This window comes from Gossypium hirsutum, chromosome D04 (assembly GCF_007990345.1).
Source record: "Gossypium hirsutum isolate 1008001.06 chromosome D04, Gossypium_hirsutum_v2.1, whole genome shotgun sequence".
NCBI lineage: Eukaryota > Viridiplantae > Streptophyta > Magnoliopsida > Malvales > Malvaceae > Gossypium > Gossypium hirsutum.
The window spans coordinates 8,513,441-8,532,086 of NC_053440.1; the positions used below are offsets into that span (position 1 = coordinate 8,513,441).

Sequence of the window (18,646 nt, forward strand, 5' to 3'; positions counted from 1 at the left end):
GAAATTAAATTGTAATTTTTAAAGGATTAAATCAAAATTTTATCATTGGGGGGACAAAATACAATTTTACCTTTACTAATTTAAAATTTTAAAAAATTTAAAAGACCTAAATAAAAAAATTTATTTTAGGGGGCCTAGGCCCCTGCCAGCCCCCGAATTCGCCCTTAAAATTGAACCAAACATTTTCAAACTACAAATAATATTTTAAATTGATCCTCAAACTTTAAAATATTTTAATCACATTGTCAAATTTTAAAGTTTATATTGATTAAGTCATTTCATTTCACCGTTAAGTGGTACTTAAAATAATTAAAAATACATGTATACATGCATACATACATATAATGTATCAATGTGAAAGTAATAGGTTTAATTGATATAAGGTTTAAAGTTGGAGATGTAGTTAGAAATTAAAGGGTAAGAGATTTACCAAAAAAACCCCTCAAACTTTGCACGTCCCTGTCACAAAGCAAAATCATCATCCATTTGAATATTCCGGAATCCAATATCTTTCCTCTCCAAACACCCCCACCCTCAATACTAAAAGGAATCTATAAATATATTTTTAATTCAAAAAATAGAAGTTTTTCATTTTTGTTCGGCTTTGAAAGCGTTCCATCTCATTTTCCTCTCCGATATTTCGCGCGACTTACTCAACGCCTTGCCTTCTTTATTCTTCGCTGAATCGCTTTCTCTGTTTTTTCTTCTTTTTTTTTCCCGTTTTTACTGTTTTATTTTATTTTATCTTTTTACTTCTTCTTGATCTTATATTATACGTATGAGAATATATATACCTGGAAGTTTCCGATTTGCGTTCTGGCGGTGATTGGCAGCGGAAGAGTTTTCCGTCGCAGTGTTCTTTTTTGTTCGCTGAGATTACTTTTCTTTTTTGAGATATAAAGAGAAAAAGGAAGACTCAGAGATGGTAGGAGCAGGAGATGGAAGAGGATATAAGAAGATAATTGTTGGCGTTTGCGTCATGGAAAAGAAGGTGAAATGCGGAAGCGAGGTCCTTGTCTCTTTTGTTCGCTCGAGTTTTCTACTAAATATATGAAGAAATTATAATTTTTTCATAAAAAATATAATATAATTGGACGACGTATGACTTTGTATAGTAATATAATTTATTATTTATTGCTATGTGTTAATGCTTAAATTTTAAGCTTTTAAAACATTTCCTGTCCTTTTTTCAGGCTTTTTCAGCTCCAATGAGACAGATTTTGGACAGGATTAAGGCTTTTGGCGAATTTGAGGTAGATAAGATATAACTTTTAAACTTTAAATTAATCTGAATTAGAATTGTTTTATTTATGTATGAGTTGAATTTGATGTAACTTGAATTAGTTTACGGGAAATATAAATGGATAAATCATGGTTTGCTCATTTACATTGATGAAAAATGTAAATTTTATTTTTTGGTAAAACTCTAATTAAGTGTTTGGAATGCTATGCTGGAGTTTGTTAGTGTGTGCTATATTGCACCCTATGTTAATCAGACTTGGGTTTAAGTATTGGATATGATATGTATTCAACACATGCATGTTCAATTTTTTTCCATGCAGTTGAAGGGTACTTCAACGGCCATATTTCTTACATCCATGTCCGAATATGCATAAGATATGAGTGCTGGACGCATGTACTTCAAGAAAAATGTTTTGTTGTTTTGTTCTTATGGATTTCTTGCTTTGCAATGTCTTTCTTTTTTTCTTCTTGTAGATTCTCCATTTCGGTGATAGGGTTATTCTTGAAGATCCGATAGAAAGGTACATTTTTGGTTAATTAGTGAATCACTTTGTCTCAGATTTACATTGTGATATTTTTTTTTTGGTTATAATTGGCATTGTTGGTGTCGTTATCATTTATTTATTTTTATTTTAAACTTAGAAGACAGAAGAAAGGAAGAAGAAAGAAGGGGTGGAGGAGATCCACAGATTTGCTAATTAAATTTCCAGTTGAAAGCAGTAAATAGACGGTTGCATTTATGTTGAAAAATTTGAAATCTTCACTTTTAGCTGTTATCTTCCTATTGATTTATTTTCTTGTCATTTGTTTTTTCTTCGAAAGGTATAGTTTGAGTCTGAGCAACTGTGTGATTTGAGATCATAATTTACCCTGTCTCCTTTCATTGAATGATTATATGATTTTTCGAGGGAGTTAAGTTGGAGGATGTGTGAGGGAGATGTCCATATTTGTGTAACGAGTGTACTTCTCGTTATCAAACTCTAACGGTCAAGGTTCACATTGTTTTTCTTACCTAGCTGAGAGGTCGTAATTTCTTGTAATTATGCTTGTTTCAGCTGGCCAATCTGTGATTGTTTAATTGCATTCTACTCCTCTGGATTTCCCCTCAAGAAGGCTGAAGAATATGCTGCTTTAAGGAAGTAAGTTCTTATATTTATATATATGTCTAATTTTGTATGTATGTATTCTATTTGCATGTTCACAATAGGGAATCAATTTGTAACTTCAATGTGGGAAACTTAACATAATGATTGAATAACTTTTTGACTGTCATACTTTCCTATCTTGCTACAAGTAATGTGCTAAATGTTGGTCAAGTAACGCCTTAAAAAATTAAAGAATTCAGAGACATGATGAGATTACTTCAAAATTCTGATATTTTCTTTTGTACATAGGTCTTAAAATTAGATTCCATTAAAAGTTAATTATTTATATTAATTCTGATTGGATCTTGGGTCTAACTCATCAGCATCAATCCATCAATATGATGAGGTATGAGGTCTATAGATATAAAAGTATTAAGTCTCAATCCAAATGGAGTGTTAGTGAATGCTCAAGAGCAGTGGTTTACTTTTTGAAATTCAGAAGATAATTATGTTCAAGGTGATGATCAATTAATATCTCTCTAGTTTAGGTTGGGAAAGTATAAAGTTTTGCTTTTGCATGATTGCAAGGGGAAGTGCCACAGTATGGCTGTTTTATTAAGTGCCATGGTATCCACTATTAGAGGCTAGACCTCCAGTAACTTTAGCCCTATTTATAGTCAATTTAACTTATATCTATCCTTCCATGTAAGTGGAGCCACAATCAGATTATTCCATCTCAACTATGTGTTTTTTTTTTCAGCAGAATCAATCTCTTAAAGATCAGAGAAAGCTAATTTCTGCCACAGTTCCAATTTTTTAATCTATAGAACATGTACAAGTTTATTACATTATTTTGATCATTCTAGTTCTTTGAATAATAACAATTTCTTCTTTTCTATACCAAGCAAGCAGTAATTAATTATGTTTTGCTACTATTTCTGCTCTATGATTCAGACCTTTCCTTGTGAATGAGTTGGAGCCACAACACCTTCATGATCGACGGAAGGTATACGAGGTACATCCTAAGCATCCATCTTGACGTTGTGGTTTTGACCCTTTTCCGGTTAGAAAAACCAAGACCACTCCACCTCACCTAAGTACTTTGTGGCAGTTTTTTTAGGTCATATATGTTGCTTTTCATAGTCCTAAACCTTCATCCTTTGGAATGTAGGTGAGAGGCTCTTAGTGGCAGTTTGGTTCTCCTGTCCCCCATGTAATATTTTAAAGTTTGAATATTGATTGACAGGAAGATTAAGGCTAGATCTATATCATAATCGGCCAAAGCTTCTATTCTTTGAGCAAAACCATTATCCTTTTAGCTTATCTGAGAACTGATTATATAAATGGTTGAAATGTATGATATTATAGCAGTTGATTGACAAAGACTAACCTTATTATTTTGGGATTCAAGCGACTTGAAATGTTTGGTATCTCTGTTCCAAGATATGCCCTTGTAAATAGAGAAGAAACATACCAAGAGCTGGATTACTTTATTGAAGATGAAGATTATGTTGAGGTCCATGGAAATCGTTTCTGGAAGCCATTTGTGGAAAAGCCTGTTGATGGTGAGTTTGGTCCTTAAACTTCTGTTTATCTTCTTGCATCTGTTCCTAAGCATGAACTTAATGTGGTTCTTTGTGGCCTTTTTCTTGTTTCCATAAAATTTGACTTGCAATTTGAAGAGTATGTTAAAGTGTCTATTCTTTTTGTTCATGAAAAAAGATCAAATACTGGACACTTAATCTATTGCTCATTAATTTCATTCTCATCTGACAATACTTAAATATGTTCTTTCTGTTTGTATATAGTATGGGGCAAGGATCAATAAAGTTATTGCATGTGCAATGTATTTAGAGAACTGTTTCCTTACATAATATTTTTTTATTTACTGGCTTGATCTATAGAATTAAAGGGGCATACTTTTTCTTTTTTTGGTTTCTTATACAACCATTTTTCTGAAAAAAAGGATTTTGAATGAAAATATAAGATCTGCTTATTGATTTTATGGTATGTTGAATAACAACCATCCTCCTTATGAAAATTGTTAAGACGTGCATCTACAAACCCATATGCTTACCTAGTTCAATTTTAAAATTATCTTACCAGTTTAATAGGTTCATGAAGTTGAGTCTTGAAACCTAATTCATGACACTTGGGAGGATTCCTGTTCTTTGATCTTCGTAACTGCGCCGCAAATCTGGCTTGATTGCAACTCTTTTTCCAGTTTTGCCTGTATGTTAACCTTTTTTTTTTTTTTTGAAGGGGATGATCATAGTATAATGATTTATTACCCTAGCTCAGCTGGTGGAGGCATGAAGGAATTGTTTAGGAAGGTCTGAATATTATCTTGAACTTCTGGCTAGAACGTTTTTGTTATTTTTGAAGCTCTGATATGGATTTTATAAGCCTTTTTTTGGGAAATGCTTTTAACTTTTTGCCTGATTTAAGGGGCAAACTGTTGTAAATGCAGCAGCCAATACGCCAAATAGCTGTTCATGATTGTTTTGATATTCTACTGGCAAATGATTATAATGTGGTATAGTTTCTCTTTTGTAGGTTGGAAACAGATCAAGTGAGTTCCATCCTGAAGTTAGAAGAGTAAGACGTGAAGGTTCTTATATATATGAGGAGTTTATGCCAACTGGAGGAACAGATGTCAAGGTTGTATATTTTGGCGTACAAGTTTTGTAGTTAATTTAGTTTACTTTGATTGGTTATTATATGAAACCTGATTCTTATTATTGTTGCAACCTTTTCTGCATTCAGTACTGCACTCTTTACATTTAACTCTGTTTGACTAGGAGAGTGGAGGGAACAGCGTATAAGGGTAGCTTCGCATTTGCTGTTTCTGTGAACTTTTATAGTATTAGTTCAGGTATTGAATATCAGTTGATTAGGTAGTTATTTGCATTAGGAAGAAACAATTATTCTATATGCAGACTGTACATTTGTTTTTTATGGTTCGGCTGGATCATTTTTTTGAGGTTCTTTTAACTTTTAGTGATAGTCATATTGCTGCTTTCTCTCTTTATGTCTGTCTCTCTTATTGGCAAGGTTGTCTGCTTATCCTGTCAAATGAATATAGGTCTATACTGTTGGTCCTGAATATGCACATGCTGAGGCTAGGAAGTCTCCTGTTGTTGATGGTGTTGTCATGAGAAATCATGATGGCAAAGAAGTAAGTATTTGGTAATATATTAATCAAGCATGTTCTTTACTTCTTCTCTTTGATGTATGCACCTGAGCACATATTCAGAAATCCCACTATCTGGTCATTTCGGTTCCTTGACAATCACTTGTTTCTTCGTCAATTCTTGATTGTCAAGCAACCTCTTATCATTTACTCTTTTAGTGCTTGGGCTATGGAGGGATGTTTTATCTGCAGATTAGTATGTAGTTTCAAGTTAAAATTGTGGTTTTTTTAATCATCTTTGAGAGTTGAAGTGGATGATGAACAATATTTGTTGGATTCAAATTATTAGGAGATTGTTTCAGTTGGATTCTGTCATGCTAAAGAGATTAAATCCATGTTATCTGGTGAAAATATATTGAAAGTCAAAGTATATGCAAGACATCTATAAAAGAAGTTAATCATAACTAAGACATGCTTATGATGTACATATTGCTTGATATGTTTTGATCCAGCGCAGTGACTTAAATCATTGCCCTTACCTTTATGGTGCTGCAGAGTGAAGAAGGGCCAATAGAATAGACGGTCAAGTCAATAATTTAGCAGGAAAATCATATGTAAAAGATCATATGCAAAAAGCTGTAATTTGGGTCTATCTTGCTCCTGTAATGTTTTATATTATTTGTTTTGCATTGTGGCAGATCACTTCCTTTAATTGCAGAGTGAAAAGTGATGGAAGGGTTAATTAATTATTATCGATGCATAGAATGTATAATACATTACATAATCAGCTATCTTATTGGCTAAATAACTAATGCAGAAGGTTTTTTAGTTATTACTAATATAGAACATTTCGCACATTACATAATAACTACCTTATTTTCTAACATAACTGATTCACTGCTATTTGATTTTCACATGGAGGTTGGAATATATGATGTTTGAACATATCTCAATTACCTAATGACAGATCAGATATCCTGTGTTGCTGACACCTAATGAGAAGCAAATGGCTAGGGAAGTTTGCATTGCATTTAGGCAAGCGGTATGTCTATTCCATCTTATTTGTGAAATTTGCCTTGGTTTTTGATCCTTATCTATTTATGGCTATGTGTTTTCTGCTATATGATATCTACCGGAAATTACTTATATTTGTCTTGCTTTTCTTGCAACTTTGGCTTTTTGTCTTCTGGTTTCTGATGGTTTGAAACATGAGTTTTGTTAGAAAAATGTGCTCATAGAAATTCCTTTTTGCATAGAGAGCATCTTTCATAAGCTCAGATTAGCTTGTTGAGATATTATTGGCACTCATTTCTTTGTTATATATTTTACCATCATATTTTAGTTTTTCCTTTTCCAACTAAGTTTTAAGTAATGGGATTAAAAGATTTGTTCGCATGTTAAAGTTACTATCAGTTGGATTTTTGAAGAATGCTTTCATGCAATTGTAGGAAAAAAACATATATTGTCTTCTGGCACTTGTAACCACCTTTTCTTTTTAAATTAACTTAGAAGACGGGGTTTATTAAGAGGTATCTGCTTTCCTGGTGTCGACAGAAATGCTTAACCTAAATCAAGATTTGTTTTTCTCTATTAAGTGGTTTTATCCCACATCTGTTAAATATTAGGTTTCTTGTGGTCTTGTATCAAAGTTGGGCCCCTCCACCTATTACCAATTGATATCAGGTCATATGCTCAACATGATATCAAAGCCCTAGTTTTGTTATTTTGTTCTTCCTACCTAACCCCATGTGAGGTTGATGAGCTTTGGTATGTTGTCCACATGTAGATCTTGTGAGCTACGCTTAAGGGGGAGTGTTACTAGGTGTTATTCTACATTTGTTAAGTGTCAAGTTTCCTGTAGTCTTCTATTGAAGTTGTGTCCCTTCACCTATTTCCAGTTGGTTTTAGGTTTGATTCTTAATATTCTCCATTTGTAATGGTTTATATGGCATACCATTTTAATAACCAGTTTGAATTCTTGCAGGTGTGTGGATTTGATCTTTTGCGTTCTGAGGGGCGGTCATATGCTTGTGATGTGAATGGATGGAGTTTTGTGAAAAATTCACACAAGTATTAGTTTCTAGTCTTGTGATTATACACGGTGTTGTTCATATCATTATTTTTCGTTTGATTATGCTACATATTGTCTTGAATGCAATATCTCAGTTATTATTTTGTCTGTGCGTGTAAAGTAATCACTCTTCGTCATTTAATTTTAATTTTCCTTATATCATGTATCACAGACAGAAAGAGGAGAAAGAAAAAGACTCGCATGTGTGCATGCTGGCCCTGAATATATTGATGTCTTTAAGGTGTTGCACAGTGCGGATGATGGAAAGTGATAAATATGGAAAAGTTGTCAATCCAGTGGTTAAGCTACAAAGTATGATTTATGAAACCTAACCATTGGATTAGCAAATTTTCCATACTTACCCCTTTTCCATCCTTCCTACCCAGCAAGCGAAGTCTAAGTGCTTGATCTTGGTGTTCTATTTTCTTTTCTTGTCTATTCTCTTTGTGTGCTTTATTATGTTTCCAATGTAACTTATCTAGTATTTTCAGTCAATGAAACTAAGTGCAATGTAACATGCTCACCAATTATTTGGACTTTTATAAAGAAATGCTTCTGCATTTGTTAGATGCAATAAAATTGAGCTAGATTCCACTTTCAATATAAAATATTCAAGGTGTTAATGATAACTGCTACAAGTCAACCATGGATTTTGGTTTACCAATTATTAGGAGATAACAAAAAGCTTCCACCCAAAGCTTTGTTTCTCCTTATATATTATGGGGGAAAAGAAGTTTATTTAAAGCTTGCATGTTCATTTCTTTTTTGTATTCATTTAATTAATTTCTATTGATAGACTCACTGGTAGAACTGGTGTTTGTTTTTTTCCTTTTTCTTAACTTACTACTGTCACGTCTCCTTTTTTTTTCATTTGTTATGAATAAGACTTACAGTCCAATACAGGTATTATGATGATGCTGCTTGTGTGTTGAGGAAGATGTTTTTAGATGCAAAAGCACCTCATCTTTCTTCAGTAATACCACCAACATTACCATGGAAAGTAAATGAGCCTATCCAGCCTTCTGAAAGACTTACACGCCAAGGAAGTGGAGTCATTGGTTCATCCGGGCAGTCTGAGGAGCTACGTTGTGTTATAGTTGTTATTCGACAGTATGTTACTACACTTTCCTTGCTGTTTTTTTTTTTTTGGTTTGCTAGAACACTCAACTTTTCATTGTTAAACTAACTATCCTCATTGAGCAGTGGTGATAGAACTCCCAAGCAGAAGGTGAAATTGAAGGTTACTGAGGAAAATCTTCTAAACTTGATGCTAAAGTACAATGGGGGACGACCCAGATCTGAGGTGACTATTTCAGTTTTGTATACCCTATATTTATTCTGCTGGTAATTCTGTTGTCTAAGCACCTATTCTTTGTCATCACTTTTTCAGACAAAACTTAAAAGTGCTGTTGAACTGCAAGATTTATTAGATGCCACAAGGATGCTTGTACCCAGGTTGCTCTTCATATTTCATACTTTGTTTTTGATCTAGCAGAAACACTTTCAGATATTCCCCTCCCAACATCTCAACATCAAAAGGGATGAAAACAAAAGTTTGTAATGGTTAATTTTTACCAGACAGGAAGAGGATTTGCAACAAATTTAGTAGGATAGAATTTTGGGTTGCTTTAAATGAGGAAAATTTTGGCTATATTGTGGGTGCAAACTAGTGATTTTATGGTTAAATTGGATAAAGAGAAATTGAGAAGGTGATTAGTGCTCCTTGGTTAGATTAAAAGGGAGAAGACACGGTTTTGAGAGCTGGAACAAAAAAAAGGAGAAATAACTTCAGCTGTCGTTCTGTCATGTTATAGTAACTTTGAAGGCTTTCTTGCTTTGTATTCTTTAGGGGTTGGGGAAGGGGGGCTGTATACTACCTCAAGAAATATTTGCATATCTTTACTTTTTTTCATAAGAAAGCACATTATGAAATGGATCATTTAGAACTTATTTTGAAAATTGGTAATGATTCAATGTTGATTATTTATGTGATATAGACCAGGTGTTGGAAGTGATAATGAAGCTGAAGATCTTGAGCATGCTGAAAAGCTTCGTCAAGTTAAGGCAGTACTTGAGGAGGTTATCAAACTTATCTTGAAATTACTTGCTTTATCAATCTATTAGCTCTAGTCTAGGATATTCATTTTATTGTTCTAGTTACTTTGCTCTTCAAATGATCTCTGTGTTGTGGATAGAGAAGTTCATGGTTCTTTATTCCTTCATTATCATAAATGTACACACAACACACACGTATATAACTCTTTTTTCCCTTTTCTTTTAATTGTTTATTTGGGATGTTTGTTACATAATAAATTCTTTGGTTTCCAGGGGGGACATTTTTCTGGTATTTACAGAAAGGTTCAATTAAAGCCCCTTAAGTGGGTTAAAGTTCAAAAAAGTAATGGTGAAGGTGAAGAAGAATGGCCTGTTGAAGCTCTGATGGTTCTTAAATATGGGGGTGTGCTTACCCATGCTGGGAGGAAGCAGGTAATAATTGAGCTCTCAACTATTTCATCAAATTATTCTTTAGTTATAATGTCACTTTTCACTTAAGATGCTAAACCACCCCTGAAAGTTAAGAAGAATTATTTGAATTTAAGTGAGGGTAGCATTGGCAAGTTCAAAATGAGAAGGGCATAGTGAATTTGAAGTGGGCATTCATTTTAAGACGTCTAAGGTTGGAAGGAAGGAAATTCATTTGGCAGAGAGGGATAAAAGTTTCACTAAATTTCTCTCTTCATTTGTTTGATTTTCCTTTTCTTTTCTATTTGATTTTTTTTGTCTCTCATTACCATGCAGGCAGAAGAACTGGGTAGATATTTCCGAAATAATATGTATCCAGGTCACTACAATAAATTCTAACCTGACTGTTAATGGTTTTCTGCAACCTATATGAGTGTAACGTGTGTTATATGTGCCAGGTAGATAAAATAGTGATAATTTTAGTTGTTTGAATCTTTTCGTGATGAATTTTTATAAAATTATAGGTGAAGGTACTGGCCTGCTTCGCCTTCATAGTACATATCGTCATGATCTGAAAATTTACAGTTCTGATGAGGGCCGTGTGCAGGTAGGTATGCTTTGAGTGGTAAATGAGTATATATAATTTGATCTTCTCATTATTCTCAAATTGTTGATCTGACTATTTGTGCTTCATTCTGAGCTCAGTTACCATATGCTTATTTCCACTGCCATTTGGCATCATCAGTAGGTTTTTACATTAAATCGTTTAACAGATGTCTGCAGCTGCTTTTGCTAAAGGCCTACTTGACCTTGAAGGGCAGCTAACGCCAATCCTGGTTTGTAATGTTTCCGTAACAAGTGCATTCTGCCTTTTGACATTGAGCTTGCATGACTGAATTGGTTATCTTATCAAGGTCTCCCTTGTTAGCAAGGACTCCTCTATGTTGGACGGACTTGAGAATGTGAGCATTGAGATGGAAAAAGTGAAGGTTTGTATCTCCTCTTGCCTTGATTTGACAAGCAATTTTATATCATATGACAATTCAGTAAACTAGAATTCTTGGCTTGGTAAATGGATTGATTTATCTATCCGTCGAGTATAAAAACTACTATGCTGCATAAATTGATTAAAGTGGGGTTGGATCAACAGGAGAGCTTTTAACAGGTCTATTTATGATCTTGAATAAGTTGTCTATAATCTAGAGAATCAACTAAGTTCTCTCATATGACTTTTCAACTTTGCATCATACTCTTGGTTTTTTTTCGCTAAACATTAAGTGTCAAAGTAAGAACTAACATAAAAAGTTTTCTTTTAATATTGATGACCTAGATGTAAACATTCTCAGGCATTAGTTGATTTGAAAGATACAATAATAAGAAGATGCATGGGAAACTCCTTTTGGATGTTGGAATTTAACAGTGGGAAAGCAGATTTTCTGAGCATTCTATATCTCATTTTTTACTTGCAACCATTAAAAGGATCATGGCTATTCAGGGAAAAAACAAATAAAGAACATGAGCAAGCTTTTATAAGTTTGGCCAAATTTAAAGTGAGGAGTTTACCCCTAAGATTGTTAATGCTACTAATAGCTATGTGTGTTATTTTTATGTGTTTCTTCCTGACTTTGAGTTTAGGAAACTGTATACAACTCCTAAAAACTTTAAGCCGCTAGGTGAGGAGTTGAGGGTCCAATTGTGGATTGTATACTTCCCTTTGCTAACATGCTCCTTCATGTGCAATCCCTTTGGGCTTAAAAACATTGCGAAAGCACATTGACATCTAGCTTGTGGTCAAATTTGATTCTACATAATGTGTCTATTGTAGAAACTTCGCATCACTTTGATTAACAGAGACTTTGTTACAATGTTCATGAACAACCTAAAAGTTATGTTCTAACTTTTAAGTGTGTGCTTAATAATGTTTATAATTTTAAGGACATGTTACTTAGTTGTATGGTCATTAGTTATCACCTTTGACTTCATCTTATTCTATATGGTACTTTGTAGTACCTTGTTCTGATACATGGGTTCCATGAGTTACCACCATGCACTTCCCCCTAGAACAGGGTATAAGGATAGACATGAATGGTCATGTAAGGTGTTAAAACTATTGTTTCATGTTTAACAATCTGCAGATCTTTTTGAGTGCAGCTTTAGACTATCTTTTTTGTTTTGCAGACTAGACTGAATGAAATTATAACTTCAGGTGCAAGGACAATTCCTAGTAATGGAACATCTGAGTGTCCTTGGATGGTTGATGGAGCTGGATTGCCTTCTAATGCTTCTGAGCTCCTTCCCAAACTGGTAATTTTCACCATATCAATTAAATATGCAACAGTGCATTGACACCTTCAGATCTTTTTACCTATCAGTTCTAGCTCATTTCCAAATCACTGGAGGAGGTTAGGTGGGGCAATATAAAACTTTACTGCCCTAATCAAGACTGATTTGCTAAGTTATTTTACTTTTTCCTCTTTTTTCATTTTATACCTGTTATATGCAGGTAACTTTGACTAAGAAGGTTACCGAACAAGTCAGAGTACTTGCCAAGCATGAAGATGAGAATCTTGCTGAGACAAGCCCGTATGATGTGATTCTCCCATATGACCAAGCAAAGGCACTTGGTAAGACAAATATTGACATTGATCGTATTGCTGCTGGATTGCCTTGTGGTAGTGAGGGGTTCCTTTTGATGTTTGCTCGGTGGAAAAAACTTGAAAGAGATTTGTATAATGAACGTAAAGAGTAAGTATCTACCTTTCTTCTTGATCATACTTGTGGTGCAGGTGTCTAAATATGCTGTCAGTTTCATCATATTTCCTATCATTTAGATTTTATATGAAGGGCTTTATTGTATTTGCTAACATTGGACTTTCATGCAGTCGTTTTGATATAACTCAAATTCCTGATGTTTATGACTCTTGCAAGTGAGTAATTGCTTCATTCTATTAATAAAATTTTGTTAGAATACCCTATGCTCAACTAATTTTATAATTCAGAAAGCATATGTGGAAATATCCTTTATTCCTGGTTTAAGAATTTATCTTTGCAAGTTGCCTCCTCTTTTCCTTGCTCAAAATTTAATTTCTTTTTTATATATTCTTTGATTTATTCCTTTGAATTTGTTCCATGATTTTAATTGCATCCCCTCAATGATGACGTTGAAGGCTGATCAAGGGTTGGGAGCTTGCATTATTGCTGTATTATGATATATGAATGATACCACGTAACAAGAAATTTAATGTTTCTTAACAAATCATTATGCAAGTCCCCTAAAGCTGAAGCATGTTCTTCTATCTTGATTATAAAATTCAAACATTCATAATATGAAAAGGTCTCAGCTCTTAGAAGTTTAATGCTTCTGCTTTTCTTTCTGATTGCTTATATAATTTTCCTGTTAATCTAATTTTTGACAGATATGATCTTCTGCATAATGCGCATCTTAATCTAGAAGATTTGGATGAACTCTTCAAAGTTGCCCAGGTACAAAATACTTACGACCTTAGAGATTTATGTTGATCTTTCATAATTGCTATATTAGCAATTTATTTGTATTTAATCTCATGTAGCTATACTTGCCTTTTGATCTGCGACCTCTTTATCTACGTAATCTCATTTGCTTATTTTGATGATTGCATCATATTGCTTTTTAGATTGGCTTCCTTGCCTCTATAGTAAAATTTACGAGTTTTTTGTGTTGGAAGTGTGGAAAAAAGGAATAGGCTTATTATCAAACATGAATCCCGCTTGTTGATCACCACATCTTTTTTGGCCTAATTGTCCACTGTGTAATTGTTGTTGCAGCTTCTTGCAGATGGTGTCATCCCTAATGAATATGGGATTAATCCAAAGCAGAAGCTAAAAATTGGTTCAAAGGTGATCCCTTTTCCTTGCAGCATGTCTCATTCAATTAGAAAGGTTTGAACAAAATATCAAAATTTTAGTACGTTTACTGAGCACCGGAACCAAGTCAAAGACTAAAAAACTAAATGGGGATGTGGCACTTCATTTAGTAGGGATAAAATATCATTGCACGACTATTGATTCCCCCTTCAACAACAATGCACATTTGTGCAGCCCTCATTAATGCGAATGAAGTACTGTTAGTACTGATGTGTGATTAAAGATGTCCTGATTTTTATTCTGTCCCATCAGATTGCACGCCGCTTGTTGGGCAAAATTTTGATTGATCTGAGGAATACTCGTGAAGAAGCCCTTCACGTTGCTGTCGTAAAGGGTAATCAAGACAACTGTTCAAACTCAACCAAAACTGCAAAGGCTAATAAAGTTTTTCCACCAAACATTTCCATCAAGACTGATGACATAAGAAGATCTAATACCACAAGTGAAATGTCAATAGATCAAGATGATGATGATGATAAAGAGACCAAATACCGTTTGGACCCAAAGTCCGTATATGAACCTTTATGCTTTGTTCTCTATGTTTTATTTTATCTTCTTAAATTTTACTCTTACTCAATCAGGTATGCAAATGTCATGACACCTGAGCGCCACGTGCGAACACGCCTTTACTTCACATCAGTAAGTGCAAACTGTAAAAGAACTAGCTAACTTTCCTCTTTCAATCATTCAGCTACTATTTTTGCTTGTTCTTTACCATTTGCCCTGTGCTTATCAGCCTTTATTTGCATGACTTCCCAAATTTGCTACCTATTTACTTACAGTGTTACATCATTTGGCATCAACTCTCCGACAGGAATCGCATATTCATTCCCTCATGAATGTAATTCGGTACTGTAACCTAGATGAATCTCTTCAGGGAGAAGCTGGTCTAGTTTGCCAGAGCGCTTTGGAGAGTTTGTATAGAACGAAGGAGCTTGACTATATGAGTCACATTGTGATAAGAATGTTTGAAAACACAGAGGTTAGTAGTGCCTCTTTTTTTTAATTTTATTGGTGTCCAAGATAGGAACTTCAACATTATTAGTGATAGGTATTTTCTCAGACAGTATATACAGTAGCTTTGACCTTGAGTCATTGACACTAAATATGGAATTGAAATACAGGTAGCTTTAGAAGAGCCACGACGGTTCCGCATTGAGTTGACATTTAGCCATGGTGCAGATTCATCCCCATTGGAGGTAATAGTAATACTGTCTTATGTACAAAGAAAAACCCTCGTGGAAGAATGATCAACAATGGAAGTTAATGTCAAACATCATAAAGCAAACCTAAACTACAGTAAATGTTTATTAAAGGTTTTGGCTATTACCTTTCCTTTTTCTTGCGTGTGTGTGGATCGCATGAAACTACAATAGTGCAAATGTACTTCATTGATTCTTTAAATATTCTATTAATAGTGAGGTTGATGCTCATCATGGGTTTTGGTTGGAACTGATTGTTGTTTGAGTATGATCCATTTCTTCAGTTACTTGTGATCATAGTAGGATATATCTACCATGTTGTCAGAATTGATGTTTGTTGAATTGAATTCATAATTTATCTTGATGCAATTAATGTGTGGGCATTGATCTTTTGCTTTGACAGAGTAACGATGGCAAGGTTGCTTCACTGAACCAGGAGCATACGCTGCCGATAATGGGTCCAGAAAGGCTGCAAGATGTTGCATCCTATCTCACATTAGAGAAAATGGAAAAGATGATTAGGCCGTTTGCAATGCCGGCAGAAGACTTTCCTCCTCCATCTACTCTGGCCGGGTTTTCTGGGTACTTTTTGAGAAGCGCCCTGGTGCTTGAGCGTCTGGTAAATCTTTGGCCTTTCCATAAGAATGCTCATACCAATGGAAAGTAACAACTAAGATATTAGTTCTCCATTTCCCTCCTTTTAACTTGTTTTCCCCATTCTTTTTGGTTTTTTGTTCAATTTCCCCGTTCTTTTTGTTTTACCATTGATGCATCTTTCTTTTCATTTTTTTACCTCTGGTTAAAATAACGGCCAAGAGAGGTCTTAAGCACTTTGCTCGAGTAAATACTTTTTCCCCCTAGACTTTCAGCAAAAAGAATGTTGTTGGAAGAATTTTGGAAATTGTATAACTTTTCTCTCATTAATGCAATTTTCTTATTTGATCAAAGAAAAATGTGGGATGGTTGGTAAGTTTGGTTTATGAGTTGGTTGGTCGGGCACTTTATCCTTCTTTTGTCATTATCAATTGAGATTAGTCGATATAGTATTATAATCCTTCAAAAGATAAGTTTTTAACAAATAGAAGAGAAACAAGCAATGCATGTTAGAGGATTCGTACCTTCTGAACACTTGTGAATGGAAAAGGATAATATACTTTCCAAACTTAGATTCACTCAACATCAGACAGGATACATAAAAATCAACATGTTAACATTAAAGCAACACATAAGAGGGATTGTGGGGCGATGAAAAGAAAATGAATGCAAGAGAAAGGACCCAATCATTGTTCCACAACAAAGTGTTTAAACATAATCAAATTCAGGGAAATCCCATTAGACATTATTAATGGAGAAAATACAAGCTGAAAGTTCAAGTAGCAGCTACCAGATCCCTGTGTTTCTCAATTTTCTTCTCAAGATCATTCTTTTGGGCTCCAACCACCCTATCCACTTCCTTCCCTTTCTTTAGCAACACGAAAGTTGGCATTCCTTGAACCCCAAATTCCTGCGCCACATCCTAAATTCCCACCAAGAACCAATAAAAACCAAGGGAACAAACACATAAGATTCAACTTGAAAAAATGCGAATTCTCAAGCTTGAACTCAAACTACCAGTGAGGTGAATTCAAGCATCTACTTTTAATTAATAAAGAAGGGCAGAGCTCATTTTTAACACATGTGCTTAATCTGAGTGAGCTCGAACAATTTGATTTTTATCTCAAATCAGGGCTGTGTACAAAATGTGAAATTTGATTGAGCTTAAGAAAAATCTCAAAGCCTTGAATTTTGAGTCATCTTGAGCTTCTTATAATATATGCTTGAGTTGAGATTAGTTGATCATACTCCTTCCTTTAACCTCTAAAAGATGATGTATATCTTTTCAATCCAAATTACAAGTATACAGACTCTTATGATCAAATATCTTTCCCAACTCAACTAATTGAAAGGTGCTTTTCAATACACAGAATGATATGGGAGCCTATAAAGTTTCTAATAAGTCACCAGAAATTTTCAGATTCATCACATGTTTTTCATCATTCCCCTGTACATTAAATGCAGTCTTAAACAATTTACTTATAAATCATGTATAGATATACATATGTGTGTGTGTGTATACATAGAAAGAAAAAGCGTAGAATGCATACAGGCAGTTCATCAACATCAAGTTTTACAAACTGAACTTCAGTAAACTTAGCAGCCATGCCATTCAAAACAGGTTCCATGAATTTACATGGCCCACACCAAGAAGCTGAGAAATCTATAACCATCTGAAAAAGAAAAGAAAAACCAAGATTCAGGGTTTTCGCATAATTATCAAAACAACCATTTAAAACTCACAAAAAAAAAGAAAAGAAAAGGATTTAGGGTTAAGAAAGAAGGTACAAGCTGTGAGGTTTCTTTGACAGAGTTGAAGTGAAGTTGCCATCTGGGTGATGAATGAAAGGTTAGGACGCTTGAAGGCTCAGATGAAGATGATGGCTTTTCTGGCGTTGAATCGGATGAAAAGAAAGAACCCATTTTTTTTCTGTTTCTTTTCTCAAATCAAAGAATCGAAAAGGAAAAAAACAATGGACAATATGCTAGGCAGGCGGCTGGCAGTAGGGAAGCTTCGGTTTTATCGTTTTCACGTTTTCTTTTTTGCAAAAATATTAAAGTTAAAAACCGTTGAATTGACTTGGCTTGAGCATCATGTACGCAAAGAATTTGCTTTTAGGTTTAAGGGACTAAAATGTCTTTCAATTTCTTCAAGAAAAATAATGTAGTTTCTGTGTTTTTTTTATACTCACCTAATCTTTCAAAAACATTTTTAAGTCTTTATTTTTTACTTTAATATTTTAACTTTCAAAATGTATCAAAATAGTTTTAAAAATTTTCAAGAAAAGCAATTAAGCTTTTATTTTTTTTGCCCTCAATTAGATATTTAAACTGCCCTCTAATTTTTTTCAATTAAAGCCATTACGTGTCACAACCACAACGTGACAAAGAATGATAAAAAGTAAAATTTATAAAAATATTAAATTTAAATAAAAAATATAAAAAGATTATTAAAAATTATAAAAATCGCAAAAAAATTATAAAAATTATCGTACTAAAAGAAGTATTTTATAATTTTTCTATAACATTTATTGATTTTTTTTTCATTTTTGCCATATGTCACGTTGTGTTGCCACATATGATGGCTTTAACTAGAAAAAAAACCTAGAGGTCGTTAACTTTAACGGTCATCAGTTGAAATCAATAGTTAAAGGGCTTTTTTTATGCATTTTATAATTTTTTTAAAATAAAATATAAATACTTTTTATATTTTTTATTAAAATTTAATAATTTACATAACTTTTATTGATTTTTACTTTTTATAATTTTTTTGCCACATGTCACGCCGCAGTTGTGGCACGGGTGACTTTAACTGAAAAAAATGAGGGGCAATTAACTTTTAACGGTCAAAGGGCATTTTTGATGCATTTGACCGTTCAAGCACCCAATTGAGCGCAAAAAAAAAAAGGTTTAATTACTTTTTTTTGAAAAAATTTGAGGGTCTTTTTTATGT

The 18,646-nt window shown here is 33.8% G+C and overlaps 2 protein-coding genes across 10 annotated transcripts; one reads left to right on the plus strand and one right to left on the minus strand.

Moving 5' to 3' along the window:
* Positions 1 to 497: 497 nt before the first annotated feature.
* Positions 498 to 16,052, plus strand: LOC107886855 (inositol hexakisphosphate and diphosphoinositol-pentakisphosphate kinase VIP2). 9 transcript variants are annotated; one of them, XR_001680933.2, is made up of 30 exons: positions 498 to 1,009; positions 1,194 to 1,253; positions 1,717 to 1,763; positions 2,298 to 2,381; positions 3,282 to 3,342; positions 3,739 to 3,892; positions 4,590 to 4,660; positions 4,884 to 4,988; positions 5,413 to 5,505; positions 6,428 to 6,502; positions 7,445 to 7,530; positions 8,435 to 8,641; positions 8,735 to 8,834; positions 8,922 to 8,986; positions 9,529 to 9,610; positions 9,860 to 10,018; positions 10,331 to 10,373; positions 10,519 to 10,601; positions 10,768 to 10,830; positions 10,909 to 10,983; positions 12,173 to 12,298; positions 12,498 to 12,739; positions 12,877 to 12,921; positions 13,411 to 13,477; positions 13,799 to 13,870; positions 14,150 to 14,403; positions 14,479 to 14,536; positions 14,680 to 14,879; positions 15,022 to 15,096; positions 15,503 to 15,585. XR_001680933.2 is itself a non-coding variant. In XM_016810941.2 (30 exons), exons 1-30 carry the CDS (start codon positions 923 to 925, stop codon positions 15,764 to 15,766), a joined length of 3,108 nt encoding a protein of 1,035 aa, XP_016666430.1. In that variant the 5' UTR covers positions 501 to 922; the 3' UTR covers positions 15,767 to 16,052. The 9 variants fall into 9 exon arrangements, 7 of the variants coding, with proteins under 7 accessions (XP_016666430.1, XP_016666428.1, XP_016666429.1 ...); XR_005912418.1 differs by having other exon boundaries at positions 499 to 1,009; positions 14,712 to 14,879; positions 15,022 to 15,213; positions 15,503 to 15,637; XM_016810941.2 differs by having other exon boundaries at positions 501 to 1,009; positions 14,775 to 14,879; positions 15,503 to 16,052.
* A 183-nt stretch (positions 16,053 to 16,235) lies between these two features.
* On the minus strand, positions 16,236 to 17,840 carry LOC107886857 (thioredoxin H2). The gene is made up of 3 exons (XM_016810944.2): positions 17,482 to 17,840; positions 17,244 to 17,366; positions 16,236 to 16,615 (listed from the first exon to the last, which is right to left on the minus strand). The coding sequence occupies exons 1-3, from the start codon at positions 17,614 to 17,616 to the stop codon at positions 16,469 to 16,471; spliced, it is 405 nt and encodes a 134-aa protein (XP_016666433.1). The 5' UTR covers positions 17,617 to 17,840; the 3' UTR covers positions 16,236 to 16,468.
* Positions 17,841 to 18,646: the final 806 nt, after the last annotated feature.

Bases quoted from the DNA above. Each gene is read 5' to 3' on its own strand.
- LOC107886857 (XM_016810944.2), bottom strand. From the start codon at position 17,616: ATGGGTTCTTTCTTTTCATCCGATTCAACGCCAGAAAAGCCATCATCT. The intron at 17,367-17,481 runs GTACCTTCTTTC...TTTCTTTTTCAG, and splicing joins TCAAAGAAACCTCACAGCTT to ATGGTTATAGATTTCTCAGC. The intron at 16,616-17,243 runs GTATGCATTCTA...GTGGGAATTTAG, and splicing joins TTGATGTTGATGAACTGCCT to GATGTGGCGCAGGAATTTGG.
- LOC107886855 (XM_016810939.2), top strand. From the start codon at position 923: ATGGTAGGAGCAGGAGATGGAAGAGGATATAAGAAGATAATTGTTGGC. The intron at 12,922-13,410 runs GTGAGTAATTGC...AATTTTTGACAG, and splicing joins GATGTTTATGACTCTTGCAA to ATATGATCTTCTGCATAATG. The intron at 14,404-14,478 runs GTCCGTATATGA...TTACTCAATCAG, and splicing joins AAATACCGTTTGGACCCAAA to GTATGCAAATGTCATGACAC.